A 22,406-nucleotide genomic window follows, 5' to 3' on the forward strand; every position below is an offset into this window, starting at 1 on the left:
TTCAGATTTTTGAACATTGCGCCCTTCAATACATTGCGCAAAAGATGCGCCTGTTTCTCATCTACAAGACCTATGTAGTCATACCCCGTGACACCCCTCATTATTTTTCTGTAGAAGCCATGGAATAGGCCAACTCCCCTGTTTTTAACAATTTTTTTTAAAATTTTGAGCTCTTGTTTCAGATTTTTTAACATAGCGCCCTTCGATACCTTGCGCAAACGATGCGCCTGTTTCTCCTCTACAAGACCTGTATAGTCATACCCCGTGACACCCCTCATTATTCTTCTCTAGAAGCCATGGAATAGGCCAACCCCCCTGTTTTTAACAATTTTTTTTCAAATTTTGAGCTCTAGTTTCAGATTTTTGAACATAGCGCCCTTCAATACATTGCGCAAAAGATGCGCCTGTTTCTCATCTACAAGACCTATATAGTCATACCCCGTGACACCCTCATTTTTTTTCTGTAGAAGCCATGGAATAGGCCAACCCCCCTGTTTTTAACAATTTTTTTTCAAATTTTGAGCTCTAGTTTCAGATTTTTGAACATAGCGACTTACGATACCTTGCGCAAAAGATGCGCCTGTTTCTCCTCTACAAGACCTATATAGTCATACCCCATGACACCCCTCATTATTTTTCTGTAAAAGCCATGGAATAGGCCAACCACCCTGTTTTTAACAAATTTTTTTCAAATTTTGAGCTCTAGTTTCAGATTTTTGAACATTGCACCCTTCGATACCTTGCGCAAAAGATGTGCATGTTTCTCCTCTACAAGACCTATATAGTCATACCCCGTGACACCCCTCATTATTTTTCTGTAGAAGCCATGGATTAGGCCAACCCGCTGTTTTTAACAATTGTTTTTCAAATTTTGAGCTCTAGTTTAGATTTTTGAACATAGCGCCCTTCGATACCTTGCGCAAAAGATGCGCCTGTTTCTCCTCTACAAGACCTATATAGTCATACCCCGTGACACCCCTCATTATTTTTCTCTAGAAACCATGGAATAGGCCAACCCCCCTGTTTTTAACAATTTTTTTTCAAATTTTGAGCTCTTGTTTCAGATTTTTGAACATAGCGCCCTTTGATACCTTGCGCAAAAGATGCGCCTGTTTCTCCTCTACAAGACCTATATAGTCATTAACCGTGACACCCCTCATTATTTTTCTGTAGAAGCCATGGAATAGGCCAACCCCCTGTTTTTAACTATTTTTTTTCAAATTTTTGGCTCTAGTTTCAGATTTTCGAACATAGCGCCCTTCGATACCTTGCGCAAGAGAAGCGCCTGTTTCTCCTCTACAAGACCTATATAGTCATACCCCGTGACACCCCTCATTATTTTTCTCTAGAAGCCATGGAATAGGGCAACCCCCCTGTTTTTTACAATTTTTTTCAAATTTTGAGCTCTAGTTTCAGATTTTTGAACATAGCGCCCTTCGATACCTTGCGCAAGAGATGCGCCTGTTTCTCCTCTACAAGACCTATATAGTCATACCCCGTGACACCCCTCATTAGTTTTCTGTAGAAGCCATGGAATAGACCAACTCCCCTGTTTTTAAGAATTTTTTTTCAAATATTGAACTCTTGTTTCAGATTTTTGAACATAGCGCCCTTCGATACCTTGCGCAAAAAATGCGCCTGTTTCTCCTCTACAAGACCTATATAGTCATACCCCGTGACACCCCTCTTTATTTATCTCTTGAAGCCATGGAATAGGCCAACCCCCCTGTTTTTAACAATTTTCTTTCAAATTTTGAGCTCTAGTTTCAAATTTTTGAACATAGCACCCTTCTATACCTTGCGCAAAAGATGCGCCTGTTTCTCTTCTACAAGACCTATATAGTCATACCCCGTGACACCCCTCATTATTTTTCTCTAGAAGCCATCAAATAGGCCAACCCCCCTGTTTTTAACAATTTTTTTTCAAATTTTGAGCTCTAGTTTCAGATTTTTGAACATAGCGCCCTTCGATACCTTGCGCAAAAGATGCGCCTGTTTCTCCTCTACAAGACCTATATAGTCATTACCCGTGACACCCCTCATTATATTTCTGTAGAAGCCATGGAATAGGCTAACCCCCCTGTTTTTAACAATTTTTTTTCAAATTTTGAGCTCTAGTTTCAGATTTTCGAACATAGCGCCCTTCGATACCTTGCGCAAGAGATGCGCCTGTTTCTCCTCTACAAGACCTATATAGTCATACCCCGTGACACCCCCCATTATTTTTGTCTAGAAGCCATGGAATAGGCCAACCCCCTGTTTTTAATAAATTTTTTTTCAAATTTTGAGCTCTAGTTTCAGATTTTCGAACATAGAGCCTTTCGTTACCTTGCGCAAAAGATGCGCTTGTTTCTCTTCTACAAGACCTATGTAGTCATACCCCGTGACACCCCTCATTATTTTTCTCTAGAAACCATGGAATAGGCCAACCCCCCTGTTTTTAACATTTTTTTTTTCAAACTTTGAGCTCTAGTTTCAGATTTTTGAACATAGCGCCCTTCGATACCTTGCGCAAAAGATGCGCCTGTTTCTCCTCTACAAGACCTATATAGTCATACCCCGTGACACCCTTCATTATTTTTCTCTTGAAGCCATGGAATAGGCGAACCCCCCTGTTTTTAACAATTTTTTTCAAATTTTGAGCTCTAGTTTCAGATTTTTGAACATAGCGCCTTCGATACCTTGCTCAAGAGATGCGCCTGTTTCTGCTCTACAAGACCTATATAGTCATACCCCGTGACACCCCCATTATTTTTCTCTAGAAACCATGGATAAGCCAACCCCCCTGTTTTTAACAAATTTTTTTTCAAATTTGGAGCTCTAGTTTCAGATTTTTGAACATAGCGCGTTTCGATACCTTACGCAAAAGATGCGCCTGTTTCTCCTCTACAAGACCTATATAGTCATACCCCGTGACACCTTTCTTTTTTTTTCTCTACAAGCCATGGAATAGGCCAATCCCCCTGTTTTTAACATTTTTTTTTTCAAATTTTGAGCTCTAGTTTCAGATTTTTTAACATAGCGCCCTTCGATACCTTGCGCAAGAGAAGCGCCTGTTTCTCCTCTACAAGACTTATATAGTCATACCCCGTGAAACCCCTCATTATTTTTCTCAAGAAGCCATGGAATAGGCCAACCCCCATTTCTGCAAATGTGTATCTTAGTTCAATTAAACAATGACATCAAAGGTGCTGTATTTTACATGGAAGGACTACTTGTACATACGTTCTAAATGGAAGTGGGTGCGTTGGTGGTTTTACACCTACAAATAATCCGTTGGCAGATGCAGATTTACTGTGGTACTGAATATTAGCCTAAAAAGAGATGTGACTTGTTTTATCAATGGATGGGATAAATACTATTTCATGATAGAGTTGAAATTGCAATATTTGGACGGAATTTCTGCCTGTTTAAATATTTTTCATTTAACGGCCGTTGCTGTCTTATTCATTTTTTCGGTTTTTAGATATATCGCCTTATTGTTCGCTGGCTTATTGTTCGCTAGTTATTGTTCGCTAGCTTCAGCCTGGTGATCAAATGACATAGAAGTTAAAAACTATAATTCACCTTACGGCCTTCAATAATGAGCAAAACCCGTACCGCACAGTCAGCTATAAAAGGCTGTATATTAATTAGTAAAATACGGAAAATGACAATAAATATTTTCAAATTTTTGCTCTGCATACTGTCTTTTGGTCATAAACAAGCTTCTATCTAAATTTCATAAGGTTTGACAAAGTAAAAAACTTTAACCACAGACTGAACCTAATTGTAGACGCCGACGATGGAATCTAGGCTCGCTATGTCTCGCTTTTCCGACATAAATGTTGCAGGCTTGACAAAAACAGGTAGAGAGTAAAATGTCTTCATATATCTTTATATCAGACACACTGTTTGGCGGGAAAATCAAATATGGATCACATGAGGCATCAATTCACCAGACCCGCTGATTGGCGGGAAATATGGACCACATGAGGCTCCAGTTCATCAGAACCACTGATTGGCGGGAAATAGGGATCACACGAGGCTTCAGTTCATCAGACTAGCTGATTGGCGGGAAAATCAAATATGGATCACATGAGGCATCAATTCACCAGATCCGCTGATTGGCGGGAAATATGGACCACATGAGGCTCCAGTTCATCAGACCCACTGATTGGCGGGAAATAGGGATCACATGAGGCTTCAGTTCATCAGACTAGCTGATTGGCGGGAAATATGGCTCACATGAAGCTCCAGTTCATCAGACCCACTGATTGGCGGGAAATATGGGTCACATGAGGTTCCAGTTAATCAGACCCACTGATTGGAGAGAAATACGGCCCACATAAAGCTCCAGTTCATTGCGTATTGTCAATTCACTGAAGATACATATGCACCAAATTATATGGCTGCATTTAATTCGATTTTGATTAATTTGACTGTCCCCCCCCCCCCGTCCGTTCCTAAAGTTTACTCGTAGAGACGAGCTTACTAAAATAATAAGGTACACTGTAATGCAGAAGTTCATAGGGGCCTCGATGACCGAGTTGTCTAAGTACAGTATCACTAGCCTGTCAACACTGAGGTTGTGAATTCCAATCCCGCACGTGCGTTCGACTCCAACTTTCATCGACAAGGATTTCAATTTTTCTTGCCAAAGGTCGGTGATCCTCTTCGGCTCCCTGGAGCGCCAATAAAAACTTGCCGCAACGATATAGCCAATAGTGCAGAAGGTGGCGTTAACACAAAAAAAATCAATCAATCTGAAGTGTAGATAGGAAAGAGACGTGATTAATTACTCTACAAAGAACGCGTGATAGAACTGGTGTGCGTCAATTGACCAGAAACTTTGTCTCAACATGCGAAACTACAGTAAAGGCACGCTACTGGACTTGTGGATGTGGTCATTTTGGAAAATCTTCACGCAGACGTCATCGGAAATCCTTGCCTATATACGGAATAGATGGATTGACACACACTCCCAGAAGAAAATAAATGCAAACAATAAAAACAATCTTTTATTGCTGACTAAATTTGAACAGATACAGTAATATGTGGCGACGTACTGGTTGTACTACTCAACCTCTTGTCATTTTATCTCTTTCGATGGAATAAACAGTACGGACTATAAATAGAAATATATAGTATGCTTACATTATTTTAGCAAAGAATTCCGCTCAAGTCGGTGTTAGGGGCCGTCTTAAACTTGCAGTGAGGTGAGAGTTATTTTGCTCCGTGTTGAAAGGCCTCACTGTGACTTTGAGATGAAGAACAGCAATAAAAGCGCTGTTCCTTTGCTTTTTTGTGTTATTTGCGGTGCATGTATTGATTTTGTGTCATGGATTGATACCCCATATCTTTGTTTGTCTATTACTGTCACTGAAAGGCAACATTTGGAATGGAACAGGTAAACAGTCTGTATTGACCATAAATATAGCTCCATAAGCGGGGGCCCGGGCACCCTGCCCCTTTACAGCATAACTTACCTTGATCTGATTTACAACAAAAACAGGACAATGCCGGTATTGTACTGAAGAAATTCCTATCAAAAAGTAATAAAAGGAAACATTATCATAAATTATTCATTGAACATACTCGTTGTCAAGATTCGATTCCAATGGTCGGAAAAAGAAATGCGATTAAATTAATGCTAGCCTCCTGTGATCAACAACCATCTTTCATATGTATGTTTGTTCAAGGCGTGTGATCATTGAGGCGGTTATCAGGTATTATTTTAATTAAAACGGTGTTGAGGTGAACATTGCAATGAATAAAATAGCTGTTTTAGATATTAGAAAACTCATTTAAGATATCAAAGTGATAATTTGGCGCGCCAGACACGTGTTTCTACTAAATACCAGTGGAGCTAGAATCCAAGCACCCAAAACAAGTTCAAGATTAAACATTTTTTAATTCCAAAAAGATGTGGATAGATAAGATAAGATAAGATAATTTTATTGGTTCAAATCCAAAACTATAGGATTGTTACCAAGACAATACAAAAACATACAAACAAAATCTGACCACATTTATAAACATTATATATATATAACTGTATATCCCCTCCATTATAAAAAGAAAATATTGTTACAATAATAAATGAATGTATATAATCTCTGTTGAGGAGGTGGTACCACAAAGTTATTAAGAACTCAATAAAGCATTTCTAGAATTATACATGGTGCTTATCAATTTTACAACAATTTTAATTATATCAGTCTCACCACAGGTATACAAAGTCATATTTAAAAAAGAGGGAACTATTTCACTAATTTTGGAAAATAATTGTTCTCTAATTGTATTTAGTTTTGTACATATTATAGTGAAATGAAATTCATCTTCTACTTCTAAAAGACACAAGGGACAAATTCTTTCTTCTACAGGTGTTTTAGTGTGTCGTCCTTGTTCAATTTTAAGAACACTATTACTTATGCGAATTTTGGTAAAATGTCCTATTACTTTTCTGTCAATATTTAACAATAAATAGGTTTCCAATTTGTAATTTTCTTTAAGCTGCCTATATGTTCTGAGCTTATTACCGTGCAATGATTTATCATCACAAAAAATATTTTCTTTCCAATAATTCAGATATCTATCATTAAGTTTGGTATGAAGTGCATATAATAAACGCCTTTTTGAAATAGTATCATGATTTTCCCAAACATGTGAAAAATTTAATGTAGCAAGTAGCTGTTCAATCTTTTTCGCAAATCCATTGGTTAATTGCAGGTTTGAACTATATACATCTTTAAGTAAACAATTATTACCAGATTTTATCACATGCAACCAGAAGCCAATTGACAGTTTTAATGCTTCTATAAAAACTGGATACATACCAAGTTCAGCTAGCACTGCTAAATTGACAGCTATTTTATTTACTCCAATTAAAGTTTTTGCAAATTTAATCTGAATTTTATTGGTAGCCAATGACCAATATTTTGACTCTAGATTTGTAATATCTTTAATCATATATAGAGACCAAACTTCACTACAATAAAGAAGTATAGGTTTAACACAAGCATCAAAAAGCTTGAGGTAAGGTAAAACATTAATATCTTCAGAAAATAACAGTTTTCTAATACAAAATATAGCTTTTGAGGCTTTTTTACAAAGAAGTCTCACTGCCTCAGTAAAACTACCAGAGGGTTTAAACAGTATACCCAAATATTTATATTCTGTACAGTGTTCCAAAACATTATCATTAAATACAAACTTGTCTTTTGAAAGTTTTTTACCAGATTTGTTAAAAATCATAATTTTGGTTTTGTCAAAGATTTACTGTTAAATCCCAACTAGTGCAATATAAACTTAGCTTATCAAGGCATTTTTGTAGGCCATTAGCAGTTTCAGAAATAAGAACTAAATCATCAGCATATAACAAACATGAAATCATTATCATCTAACTTGGGCGGATCACATGTGGAGTCAAAAATAGGGGGTAAATCATTAATATAAATAAAGAAAATAATGCGGGACTTAAAATACACCCTTGTTTTACCCCAACTGTGGAATTAAAAAAATCAGTGACACCTTCAGAGATCTTCACGGAGTACAAAACCTCTTTATACATATCTCTCATTATACCGAAAAAGAGGCCATCTATGTTGTAATAAGACAATTTGTAAAAGAGAGCCTCCCTGTTAATAGTATCAAATGCCTTCCTGAAATCTATAAAACAGGCATATATCTTTTTTGATGATTTAAATGCCTTATCAATAATAGTTTTAAGAGTCAAAACATGATCACTTGTTCGACTTCCCTTTCTAAATCCAATTTGCTCACGACAAATAATTTTATTTCCTTCAAGATATTTTTCTAATCTACTATATAAAACTTTAAGAAAGAATTTTCCTAAACAACTTGAAAGGGCTATACCTCGATAATTAGATGGATCATTAAAACACCCACCCTTAAAAATGGGCTTAATAAAATTTTCTCTCCATAAAGTTGGGTAAATACCAGACTTAAGAATAAGATTAAACAATTTTACATAAACATCAATATTCATATTACAAGATATTTGCAACATTTCATTTGTAATACAATCTGAACCATTTGCATTATTATTCTTTAAAGATTTAGCTGCAATAACCACCTCCTCAGTTGTAATATAACTGTTTAAAATCTCAGTATTACAATCATTAAAAGCAGTATAAATTTTCTGATCGTTAAGTACATTTTTATCATAATCAATATTCATTAATTTATTAAAATATTCAAACCATTCTTTAGGTTGTATGTTAGAGCTAGGATCCTTGAAGTTCTCCTTTTTTAGTTTTTTAATAGTTTTCCAAAAATCATCTGAACAGCTATTATTTGAATCTATAATCTGTTTTATCATTTTATGTCAAAACTGTCTATATTTTTTCCTTATGACTTTATTTAGTTCCTTTTTATGATATAATACTTTGTGTCTAAGACTATCATTCCATGGCTCAGTACACAAATTTCTAGTCAGACTTTTTAGAGACCTATATTTAGATTCACATTCATTATCATAATATGGCTTTTTTGCTTTTCTTCGTTTACTTCTTCTGGCTATAACAGGGGTTTTATTAGTATTACTTAAAACAGCAGCATTGTATAATATTGATGATATACTTGAGACTGTGTCATTATAACACTTTGAGCTAAAGTGGAATCAAGTGCATTATTTGCATCCATTTTTTGGGTTAAATTATCTAATTCAGAGTTAATAGTTTTAAAGTTAAATTTTAACATATTAGACTTAAAAATTTCTTCTCGTTTATTAGTCCATTTAACTCTTCTAAGAGTAGGCTTTACATAATTATTCATTGGCTCCTTTACTAATTGAGATAGTATGGTTATTGAAATTGGATAATGATCAGAGATTGTTGGTTCATATTGACCTACACTAAAATTGACAATATTTGGTAAAAATTCAGATGAGCATAAGCAATAGTCATCAATAGACACACTATTATGATTATAGAACGTGATTTTACCTTTCGAATCACCAAGTGTTCTTCCGTTAAGGATTCTTAATTGAGATTCTGTGCATAAGTCAAGTATAAGTTTTCCATAGTTATTAGTTTTTTGGTGTACTTGAGTATTTCTAAATTTGCATACACTATCTGCGACATAAGTATTTGCTTTAACTATATTCTAGAAGAAATAAAATAAAAGTGCTCGCCTTCTACTAGGATACAAGCTGGAAAATTACTTAATATTTCCAGAACTATAAATAATTCTAAGTATTACAATATTTTCTTTTGCCATCCTTGGCTAATCCTTTCTCCACATGCTAAAAGAAAATACCAACAAAATATAACTTCTACAAGAAGTTTATGGAAATAATAATAATCAAAATGTATGATCAGTTCTTAACATATCAAAATACATATTTTAATTAGTAAGAGATATCTTATAGTCTACATTAAGCTTATTTTCCTAAGATCCATAATGGTGAAAAACACTTGCTACTGCCGATGCGATACTAGCGGCTAAAGTCTGATGATCAAAACCCATATTATAAGTGTGTTCTGGCTTTCTGTCATAGTACATGTTGGGTGACCTTTGGTAGGGGTTAGCATCTGGAGCCTCAGATATTCGTCCTCTGTCACTACGATCACTGTTCTTTCTATTAGGTGTATTGTGTGGGTAGTTAAAATCATTCCTATTCCTGATTGTGTCTTTCTGAGATTCTCTATATGAATTCATAGATAGATTGTGCGTGGGAATAAGGTGTTTCTTAGGTTCCCAGCTAATACACGAACTCCTTCATTTGTCATCAGTCTAAATGAATCCCAATATAATTTTTTTACCACATTACCATTGGTCATGAAGTTGCTGTTTCTACAGATTTTTATGTTAGTAGCTGTGTCATATTTTGACAAAATTCTGTCATTAAAATCTTGGATTTTTACGTTAAGCCCTGCAAGTTGTGAAGGCACTACCAGTGAAATAACTACCAATTCTGCTTTTCCTAAGGCCTTTTCTATTAGATCAGTATATTTACTAAAGGCGTCTTCTGCTGATTCATTTTTCAGGTTATTGATCCCTACGTGTATAATGATTGTTTCTACACAGGAGACTCTGTCTACTTGCCCTAAAGCTTCTCCAATTGTGTACGTGGTATATTTTATACCCTCTTTACCTGATCTTAAAAGTAGTCTTCTAATATCTACAAAATGACAAATAGAGTCATGCATGAAGATGACATCGGTGTTATCTAGTTCAATGATATCATTTGTTTTCCTATTTGTCATGTTAGAGTTTGAGTTAGGTTGAGCAACTTTTTCCGTAGGACTTAAATGATTTGTTGTACTCTCTCGCGTCGATATATTGTTTTGTTGATTTCCTACATGTCCTACATTTCTAGTTGTTTCATTTTGTTGATTTTGTCCTTTGAGTTTTTTCCATGGCTCAATCGGGTAACCCTGACAGTCATATAAAAAGGACTGTATCCTATCTTGTAAGTCCTTGATAACTACATCTTTTTCTTCAATTCTTGCTTTGACATTATACCTAAGTTCTTCCCCATCTTTATTGGCTTTATCTATAAGGAAAACTAGCTTTTCATTGTCTAAATCAGATTCCATTTTTGACTTTCTAATTTGTTCAAGTTGGTTTTGAAGTTCTAAGTTTCTTTTCTCCAAATCCTTTTTTACAGTATTCAGATCTTTTTCTTTATTTGATCGGAGGAGTTCGTTATCTCTTTTAAGTTTCTCAATTGTTGAATTCTTTTCTTTTAATTGTGACTCATACATTTTGCTATCAGGTGGATTGTGGGTACACTTTACTGACTTGATCATGTTTTGTATTTCACTGATTATGTTAGTTTTTGAGTCACTTTGTAAAGTCAACAAGTTAGTTACTGATTTTGAAATTTTGACCATTGATTCCTCAATAACATCAATTCTATTTTGAATGATAGTAAGGGTTTGCTCAGTATTTTTCTCAGATGTGGAAGATACGGCAAACAGTTTTGACTCTCTCTCCGTACTTTATTTGGCCTTTTTAACTTTTTTGATTCGAGCGTCACTGATGAGTCTTTTGTAGACGAAACGCGCGTCTGGCGTACAAAATTTCAATCCTGGTATCTATGATGAGGTAGCACTCCACAGTTAGAAAATAAAATTAAAACTGAACCACAAAATGTTTAATCATCTTTTATTCCTGGCTTTCTAATACATTAAACCAACTGTTTGTGTCATACATGTGCATATGTATAATCAGTTTGTATGTTCGAACCCCCCTTTTTTGGACGATCAATGCATTTGAATGGGGACATATAGTTGGAACACACCCCCCTTCCTTTATCTTTGGTTGGGAATCTCCCCTTTTGAAAATGGCTGGATCCGCCCCTGTAATACATACATTACACAATCTTGATGTTCCTATAAACCCACTATGAAGGCTATATTAATCTTCAGCTATCCAAAAATAAATTTTATTGCACATTAGCTCTTATATTTGAAAAATCCACAGGGGCCAAAATGGGAAACTACACACCTAACTGTGGATTGCTACCCGAGTTTATTTACTTTTAAATATCAAAATGAAACTCATTATCTTTTAACTTCCTTTTTGACGTTCCTCATGTAATCATGACTGCATCCTCTATATGTTTTGTATGCAATATTAGGAGGTTAATGACGCCTTGCATCTTACTGGTCTCAAGCAGTTAATTTTGATTTGAAATAAAACCGTTTATTGTTCGAAAGTTCATGTAGAAAAATCTTTCTTATACACTACATTGACGTTGGCATCAAATATACCTCACTATAAAGAAAATATGGTGGTCTTTCTATTAAAAATGTCTTGGTCCAGATATAAGGCAAAACAAATTCATGGTCCCGATTAAAGGTTTATAATTTCGTCTAAAAATAAAGACAACCAAGACAGCAAACTAGTCTGTCCTTTGGTTTAGGTTTCTGAAGGGTACAATTTTTAAGCCAATACAAAAAGTATAATATTGTAAGTATAAAATCAAAATAGCACGTTTTTATTTGCAATAATATGGAAACTTCTTCGAATGTTAAATTGGTAATACCTTTTTGTAAACGAATGCAGCATGTACTATTGGCAATGGATCAATGTTTGCTACCTTCGGGTTGAAGTTCCACAGTTAATCATTCTGAAATCAGCACATAAGCAGCACAGTCTAAACCAACTATCATTGTTCCAAAATAGTAAAAAATTCTTAGATTGAACAATTCAACTCGCATTTATAAACATACTTCAAATATTTTTGCCTCAATCATGACTGAAGAGACATCAGTTGTTTAAATACGCATCTGGTGCGGTAAAGTTTGTGGTGTTAATGATATCACTAAGTACAGAGTATATTACTTGTTTGGCATTTTTTGTCCTCATTTTAATATATTATTTTATATATTTTTTTAAATACGTACCCATTCTATGTTTTTTTTACCATATGTGAAAGATATCAAAATAAGTGGCATGATTGCCATTGAGACAACTCTCTACGCAAGACCAATTGATAGTTTATTTCACTCTCGTACAGTAAAAAAATATTTTATTTGCTCTGGTTTGTCGTTGCAAGAACAAGATTTGAAACCACGTTATCTAAGATGTCAGAAATACGCATTTTCTTAATTGTATGGTTGGTTTATGCAATAAGAGTTTTTGCCTCCTTAAGGATGATGGGCCATTCGAAAGTTTATCATTCGTAATATAAACTAATAGTATATGATTCACGGAGCCTGAGTTCACTCGTCAATTGCCAGGCCACAAAATAGAAAAAATAAATATCGCCTTTTACCTCTAGAGATGTTTTTAACTTTGAATCACAAAAAAAAAAAAACAACAAAAAACAAATAAGGTGGAGAGTAACGTCTTTCATCCTGTTAAAAAAATACATAGGGAACATTTGTTCCAGACATTCACTTTTATGCCAAGTCTAAAAATAATATCGCGAGATTGCAATTTAATTTTGCATCTAAAACATTTAAAACTAAATGGCAATTATTTGAAGAAGACATTTCATACATTCCTATGTAAAAGATTTCTTTTCATTAAATAATTCTAGGTTTGGTGACCATGCATGTTGATCGCACCTATCCCATTGAATTTGATATAAAGAAGATCACAGATACAGTTAAGCATGCATCCGATCTAGAGTCAAATCTAGAAATTGACAATGAGGGTCGGTTTAGAACTTAACTTTACGAATAAAGAAACGATTTAAAAATCCCATTGTGACAAATGCATTTCTGTGTTGCAATTTTCCAGCAGCGGCTGCATATGGAGCATAATTCTCCCAGTTGATACAATATTCAAGGGCTTGCGTTTCCTAGTATTTTCTCTCTCGTTTTGTAATTTCAGAAATGATTTCTAAGACTAAATGGCAAAGTGAGCTGACAAAAGGAGATTCAACCAAAAAAACAATACAAATAAAACTCAAACAAGGTATCTGGTCTTCAATTCAAGAAAAAAACATTAAAAAAACACACAGATATAAAAAAGCTTGATCGCTCCGAGGAAACAGATGACATTGTTTTACTTCTGAATGTGAATCAACATGTATGTGTTACTTAACAGAAAGCCAAATAGCCTCATATCTTGACTTTCATATAGAAATTAACAATGAGGGCCGGTTGGAAACAAAACTTTACGACAAAAGGGATGAGTTCAGCTTACCAATTGTGAACTTTCCATTTCTATGTAGCAACATTCCAGCATCGCCTGCATACGGAATATATATCTCCCAGTTGATACGATATTCCAGGGCTTGTATTTCCTATCATGATTTCCTTGATAGAGGGTTACTGACCATAGGGAAGCTATTAAACCAAATGATCCAAGTGGTGAAGTTGAAGTCATCCCTTCGTAAATTTTACGGACGCCATCACGGGTTCAAAGATGATAGCGGATATGTTCCAATTGTCGTAACTACAATCCCATACCGCTTTCCCAGAATGTGACCTTCCGAATTAGAATTATTACAGGGTTTGTATTAACATGAGCAACACGACGGGTGCCACATGTGGAGCAGGATCTGCTTACCCTTCCGTAGCACCTGAGATCACCCCCGTTTTCGTTAGGGTTCGTGTTGCTGAGTCTTTTATTTTCTATTTTGTGCGTTGTGTACTGTTGTTTATCCTTTTGTCTCTTTCTTTTTTAGTCATGGCGTTGTCAGGTTATTTTTTACTTATGATTTGAATGTCCCTTTGGCATCTTTAGTCACTCTTTAACACATGAACATTTCTTAAATTGATGATGATTCAATCGAATAATACCCAATTATAATAGGAATTGCCACAATTAATGGACAGTACAACAGAATCTGCTACAAACTCCCGAAAACACACAAACATTTATTAGTTTTTATAAATTTGTTCTATTTATTTTTATGTTTGTTTGAATTTGTAGTCCGTTGTGTTGTATGTTTGTGATGTATGTTTACACAGTAAGTTCCCAATAGCTGCTAGATCCCAATTATTGTCACATCAACCTGTTATGTCTGTTTTGGTTGTTCACCCAATTTTGTAAATATAATAGAACTATAAACAAATGTCACACAAGTGGGAGGTATAGCTAGCTATAAAACCAGATTTGACTCACCATTTTCTTCGGAAAATGCCTGTACTAAGTGAGGAATATCATAGTTTTTTTATCGATTTGTTCCGTCGGTTGATGCAGTCTGAAGTGTGATTTTGTCAGTTTTTATGGACTTCCCCCTTTCTTTATTTACCTTACAGCTCAGTTTTTTCGTTAATACTTTTTTATACCAACAATCAGCAAATAGTATAGATAGCCCGACTTAATGCAGACACAACATGTGATATGGTTTAACCAGTTTAACATACGTACATACCTCCCTTGTGCCTAATTAGACCAAATGTCGTAACGACAAAAAACAAATCACATTAATACATAGGTCAGTAATTAGCTATGAGTCAAGTGACAGAAAAACAATAATTTTAAACTTATTTAAAAACATTTATAAAATACATGTAGTATTGATTTTAATATCGATTTAAGAGATATTTGACTTAATCTAGAAATTGACAATGAGGATCGGTTGAAAAAACTTTCAACAAAATAGACGATTTTAGCTTCCAAATTGTGAACTTTCCATATCTGTGTAGCAACATTCCATCAAACGGAGTATATATCTCCCAGTTGATACGATATTCCAGGGCTTATATTTCCTTTCATGATTTCCTTGATAGAGGGTTGCTGATCACAAGGAATCTATTAAACCAAGAGTTCCAAGTGGTGATGTTGAAATCATCCCTTCGTAAATTTTACGGACGCCATCACAAGTTAGTCGACCATTATTTAATATCTGTTTCACAGATTACGACGGATATGTTTTAATCGTCGTAACTACAATCCCGTCCCCTTTTCCCCGAATGTGACCTGCCGAATTAGATTTATCACCGGGTTTGTACTTACACGAGCAACACGACGGGCCACATGTGGAGCAGGATCTACTGACCCTTCCGGAGCACCTGAGATCACCCCCCAGTTTTGTTGGGGTTCGTGTTGCTCAGTCTTTAGTTTGCAATGTTGTGTTTTGTATATTGTTGTTTTTCAGTTGGTCTTTTTTCTATTTCAGCTATGGCGTTTGTCAGCTTGTTTTCCACTTATGAGTTTGAATGTCCCTTTGGTATCTTTCGCCTCTCTGTTTTGGACACAAATCCAGTATATCAACGAAATACTCAATCTTTATTGGAGTTCTACAAAAAAATGTTCTTTGCATAATTCTAATGAATATCACATTTGTTGGGACATGATAAACTACTGTCGATTATAATATAAATGTGTGTAACATTAGTATAGGTTCTATTGAACATTTGTTATCCAAACGGCTTTACATCTGCAACATCAGATGTCATGCATTTTAATTTGATCACATTGATCTTAATATACCGGTCAATTTCAAAATTTATTCACAGAAATTCAAAATACTTATATACGCTAACTATTAAGATATTCCTTGACATCAGTTGAAATATTACAAACCTTTAATCTACAAATTTTATATTTTCTCAAAATGTTGTGCCCGATCCGAAATTGGCTTAACTTGAAAAGGAATTGTTGTTATTACTTATTACTTCAATTCAAATACGTCATGTACAACTAAAATCAGGAAAACATCGTACAAACGAATGCCGATGTTTTCAACCTTTTTTTTATCTGTCAGAACAATTAAACATCTCCCTGTTCACATCGAAGGCTGTTTAAACTACGAAATGCATTCATCACCAAAGAGATACACTATGTTTTGTAAAATATAAAATACAATATTGCTACAGAATAAATGTTAATACAAATAAACACAGTTAGATAAAATGTCTAAAACCAGCAGTATTAAACTGATCGCAGGTGTGGAACTGTCCTCAAAACACTGAAAATAACCAAAGGCTGGATAAAGTTACATTATCTCAAATTCACGATTCTTATTACCTATAAAATGTGTCATGCGCTATTCATTACAATCACACATTCACCATCCATACATTCAAATATATGCATACAATGTATATGGAATGGATTTGTAGTTCCAAAAAGAATGTTTTGCAATGATATAATATGAGATCGAGGAATTTCCATTGATCATCACGTCGTTGGGGAAACTAGTTGATTTTCTTAAATGATTAATCATGGGTTTATACATATATGGATTAATCAAATTGAAATATTTGTTACGATCAAGTCTTATAAAATATCTAGATCGAAGTGACGACTTTTACAAGGCTTAAAACGACTGTAAATTGTTCAGAAAACAACATTTCTAGCGGTCAACATATGAAATGGCATTATTAGAATTAGTAGTTTGATTAATGAAAGAATCTGTGCAAGTTGCCCTCCAAAATGGTGACAAAGAAAAATTGCTCATCTCAAATTATGTTAGCCTGGAATCCTGAGTTAACAACACCTTCGCATTAGTAAGTCTGCTGTCGAGCAGTGAACCAGTATTCCAGGCTAAATTATGTAAACAGAAAACAAGTGTTGATACAAAGTCACATTAAATGTGTAATAATGGAAAACACACTTAGTTTATTCAAACTTATAAAGTTTAAAGTAGTCCTTTTTATACCATTTCAACACTTGACACTTTTCACAATAACGTTACAAAGATCACATTCATCATTCTTTGAAATAGACGGATTTCTATAGACGCAATTTGCGTAAGGTTTCTTGCCTTTTGACGCCATGTTAGAGGTGCACATGCACAAATTCCTACATAAATCAGTCAAATTCAACAGTGGTTTTACTGACCGGTAATCCTTTAGAAAAAGTTATTTTCTGAACAATTTCCGTTTATTTAGCCACTACAATCTGATAATTAGAATCTCTTATCAAGACTTGTTTGTACCATATGTTTCAGTTTGGTTAGTCAAATAAGAAACTCAACAAATTACACCTTCAAAATGGCGGTCAAGGGAAATAACTCAAACTCAAATTACTTCAAAACGAAACCTATCTACACCTCTTTCACAATTGGTCCTTTCCACAGTTAGCTTGTTCTAATGTTACACAGGTCACAGTCATCTTTCTTTGGTATTCCTCCTTCAACACTTGGTCCTTTTCACACTTAGCTTGTTCTAACGTTACAAAGATCACAGTCATCTTTCTTCGGTATGCCTCCTTCGACACTTGATCCTCTACCTGCTAGTTGTACATCCGAGTACATGGACGCACCCGGAAGTAAGCTCATTGCCATCAGATCTATTGGCTCCGTGTAGAATATTTCTATCACAGCGTTCAAAGTCACTAGAACTTTCTGTACACCGTCTATTGTTGTCAGCTGCAGGAAAGGATTACTGTAAGCGTTCAACTGAACTAGATTCTTGTCACAGAACTGATCAGATTCAGATCCGGGTTTTGTTAACACAATTGTGACGTAATGAACAACATTGTTATAGCAATAAAAGTCGGCAAAGTACATTTTCACATCTTCATTCAACAGTAATGTAGACCGAACATACAATCGACGAGAGCCGAAAATTGAAGTTTTTGGTGGTTTTAAAGTGGAAGGCAGTAGGAGTGCACTAAAGAAAATGCCTTCAATGTTTTCATTTACAATAGAATACCGATCGCCATTATTATCCTTCAGGTTGGGGTACATAATACCATCACTATCGCTCATCATTATAGAATCAAAATAATTTATTGATTTGTTCCTGTAGAAATAAGGAATAGCAGCCACACGTTGTTCACGTCGATGTACAAACTCAATTGCTTTCAATCTCATCTCATTCAGTTCTTGTTTTGTAAAATCTGTTGGCAAATATAAAAAGAAGCATTACTTACAGTTTGTATTAATATGAGGCAGGTGTAACCTGTGAAAGGGAACGAAGTCCGAATAAATCATTTTTTGCATTCAAGCATGATACTTGAATCTGTTGAAAAAGAAACGGAAGTACGGAAACGTTTCCGATGTTGGTCCTTTTGTTAGGGATTTTAGTTGTGACGACATTTTCAATGTAAACATGGAAACGCTTGTTATTCTTAGCAGATACTGAAATCTGAAGTTGATTGATCAGGTAAGTTTCCCAAGAGAACACATTTTGTTTGCTATAAAATCGTTTGTTGATTAAGCTCCAGACTCATTTTAATGTATAAGGAATCTATGTTAATTGTTTAACAGATAGATTTTTTTCGTAATTAAAAACATTAAATTTGCGGGAATAGAATGATCTTTCCAATATTTTACTCAAAGTCCCGTGACAAACGAGACCGGAAGAAAGAAAGAGATTTCTGCGAAAATACGGGAAACTGAAAAATTTAGAAAAAAAGTTAACGATTTCAGTTCATTAGTAAAGTGATTTTTTTTCTTCATTTTATTGATTTGTTTTTACTGTAATTGGTACTTAGTCCCCATATCAATTAATTATTGACTGCTTAACGAGGTAGTTCTTGTATTATTGAAGAGGTTTCGAAAAGGAGAGGCAAATATTCAATTACAGCGAATGGACTTGAGGATGTAGGCAAAGATGGTAACTTTGGTTAGCTTGCGTGCTAGCTGAACGATGAAATCATTATTAATATCAAGTTCCTGCCTTCTTTTGGGCAGAGTCAGTAGTTAAACAGTGCACAGAATCAATCAAAAGCAGGGACAGTATATAAACATTGTGAAACCAGTTTTACAAGTCAGTGAGAAGAAATATGTTTTCAATCTAAATTGAAAATCTAGTGTCAATTATAAGTTCACAAGCATGTTGTAGGTGTGTTTGATTTGTAAATTTCATTTCGATTAAAGTTACATGCATTTTATTTTTAAGATTAATTTTCACCATACAAAATGACAAGGGTTATATGGACATAATTTCATTGAAGATTTTAGTAACATTGAAGTAAACTCTATGTAGGCTTAACAGATTTAATCATGACTATGTTGACCGTTACGATGTCACAGGTGAGAATTGTTATGTGTCATTTGTACTAGCACAATTTCGTACATCTTTCCTCGGGATTACTGCCAAATCTATAACAGAGTACCATATTGCAGGAATAACAGCAACAATTTTCAATATGTAATATTTACCTGTGAAGAGTGTTAAAAAATTGAAATTTGGTATCTTTCGCCTCTCTTTTAAATTACATAGCAATTTTTCTGAAGAGAATAATTCGGACAAAAGTAGTTTAAGGCGACACATCAAAGTTCGAAACAAAAACTGAGTGATATAAAGTCATCAAAGATACCAGACTTTATATTTCGTATGCCAGTTGCGCTTTTAGTCAACTAAGACTCACCAGAGGCACTCGAAAGAAAACAGTTGGAATTTCATATCAATAACGAAGCTGAAGAGCGATGAAAATTCCAAAACGTAATGCCAAATCCGGCTAAGGTCGTGGGGTAGATTTGAATATATCAATATGTTACATATTCACAGAAAATTATCGTACATATGATATTTCATGCCAGCCCATGACTGCCGACTACTGGTGATACAGTTGTGGACAAAACAGCCACGACCAGTGATCGCTTCAAATATCACACCATGAATTAATGTGCTTTAACAGGGGAGAATGGGGAAATCGTGTCCCCTTTCCCCCAACAATGAACACTCGAGTTTTACATTCCACGCCTTAAATCACCTAATTTAGTTCATCAACTGCATTTAAATGTTATCGGCACTACTTACAAATACTTGTAACTTTTTCCTTGGTAACCTGAACTAGATTGTGTGGACGAAGTTCCTCGGTTAAACAATCACCATTGTTATTATTGTCCGTCATAGAACCCACATCTAACCAATACGTATTACAGTTATAGGACGAGTATAGTACTATACATCTGAAACATAATGGATTCTTTTGTCATTTATTTAAAATTGGACGATAAAATATGTTCAAACTAACGTAATGGCATTGTTACGAAAAAAATGTGTTGACCAATAATGTTGACATGGTAAGTATACACTAAACATACCATCATATACTTCCTCAGGCACAGAGATTTTGATTTAAGGAAGTTGAGAAAGTTGGCTCCTAAGTAGGTCACCAAGATCTTTTCAATTTTGCTATTCTCAGGAATGATAATTTTTTCTCGATTTCAAAATCAACTCCTTTTGTTGATACACCGAGATGATTTAATTTTTTGTTTGAAGTTGAGGCAAAAAACCCTCATCAATTTAATCATTAAATGCAGGCAAAAGAAGATTTATGCTTAAAAGAAGAGTTATTTTGTGATATGTATATACTATTGATTATCTTTATTTCCTCATATATATGAAGATTTTACAATCTATATTATACGAACAATATCCCAAACACATTTACATATTCTAAACAACATCTAAATATAACATCAAACAAGAAGGGAAATACATAGTAACATATAGGAAATATACTGAAAGAAAAGTCTCTTCGTCAACAATTGTTATACAATAACAACATTAATTTTGATGAAATATGTGACTATAAAGATAATATTTGAAGACCTGATATAGGTTAAACATATAATCTGATATGTGGCACATCAAGAAGCTTCACACATCAGCATTTAGGGTTTGGATTGTCTGGTTCATTCTTCCAAGCAAAGTAATATATTCTAAAATGTTAATAAAATATACCTGTGCACTGTATTCTCTCATTGAGAATTGTTTAGGCACTATCAAAATATCCAACATCATTTTAAATAAGTGTGGTCTGTTTGTGGAGTACGTAAGTCATGTTCGTAACATTTTAGTTTTCTATTCTACTGAATGGATGACTTGATGGATGTTTAATGTCCAGGAGGAAATATTTCGAACACATTAAGAGTGCGAAGATGGCAATGTAGTATGATTAGAAACCCTGCTTTATACCTGAAGGACGATCTGAACTTAATCTTTAAAGTGCTGAAGGAAGAAGAAACGACCAAAAAGAGCGACGTGTCATCCTTTTTCGAGTCTTGCCCATAATATTCCGAAATGTCACATGTGTGTTGAATAGAAGCAAATGTCGAGACATACTGTGGATTCATTTAATTTCGTGTGTACAAATTTTCGATGATTGAGGAAAATATTTTATTTCGTGATTATGCCAAAGTCTGCATATAACCTTATAGACAATTTGTAATTCGTGGAACACTTAATTTCGTGGTTCATCTGTCAAGACATATATTTTTTTACCAAGGACCAAACTCACACTATTAACGCCATCGACATATGATCGATACAATTTACTTACCTAGTAAATTCATGGTTATCTGTTAAATTATTGACAAACATCCATGGTGATAACCGGGTTTTGAGCAACCAATTCCCTTAAACATGCCCTGAACATGCAGATATTAGCATAAATTATGAAAATTACAACGCATTAGAAACATATAAAAATGTTTGAACTGCGTATAATAACCTGTATTCCTTTCCCGGTTGTAGAATGAATGGTATACTCTTAAAACTCCAATTTCCCTGTGTAAAAATCAAATACAGCTGCTGATTCTGCATATGTTGTAACAAAATAATCTTTTGTGTACACTGGTCCTCTTCGTGGCTAGAGGGGGTCTTTACCCAGTATCGGGATCCGTGTTTGTGAGAAACCTGAACATCTGGTCCGTTCTAAAATGTAGAGTTAAGACATGATGCTAATACATACATGTAGATGACAACTTTGATTGTGTTTCAATTTCAGAAACCAGTAAAACGTTACCTTTGATATCGTCTTGTTTAAAACACCTCTCTTTTTTTCTACATTGAAAAAAATAATCCGCAATACATTATGCAAACCAGTATATCCATTGAATGCATATTTCGTGGAAAAATTAAAAATATACATCAGGATCATAATTATTATATTGTCCCATCGAAGTTTTACTCAAATTCATCATTGTTCGCTTTTGATAAACGTAACGAATTTAAACTGATGTATGCATGTTAGCTGAAACAAATGTTCGGTTACAGCACAGCCTTACATTTTTACTTTGAAATGAATACTTTAATGACTGACATGCACACACAACTTTCCCTATAACTGCTTGATAGTTGTTGGTCGGT

The 22,406-nt window shown here is 34.6% G+C and overlaps 1 protein-coding gene across 1 annotated transcript; it reads right to left on the reverse strand.

The window, feature by feature from the left end:
- Positions 1–15,488: 15,488 nt before the first annotated feature.
- LOC127731721 (phytanoyl-CoA hydroxylase-interacting protein-like) lies at positions 15,489–22,149 on the reverse strand. Its single transcript, XM_052240559.1, has 3 exons — positions 21,769–22,149; positions 20,070–20,221; positions 15,489–18,201 (listed from the first exon to the last, which is right to left on the reverse strand). The coding sequence occupies exons 1-3, from the start codon at positions 21,858–21,860 to the stop codon at positions 17,516–17,518; spliced, it is 930 nt and encodes a 309-aa protein (XP_052096519.1). The 5' UTR covers positions 21,861–22,149; the 3' UTR covers positions 15,489–17,515.
- Positions 22,150–22,406: the final 257 nt, after the last annotated feature.

The sequence above is a fragment of the Mytilus californianus genome, unplaced genomic scaffold (assembly GCF_021869535.1).
Source record: "Mytilus californianus isolate M0D057914Y unplaced genomic scaffold, xbMytCali1.0.p SCAF_20, whole genome shotgun sequence".
NCBI lineage: Eukaryota > Metazoa > Mollusca > Bivalvia > Mytilida > Mytilidae > Mytilus > Mytilus californianus.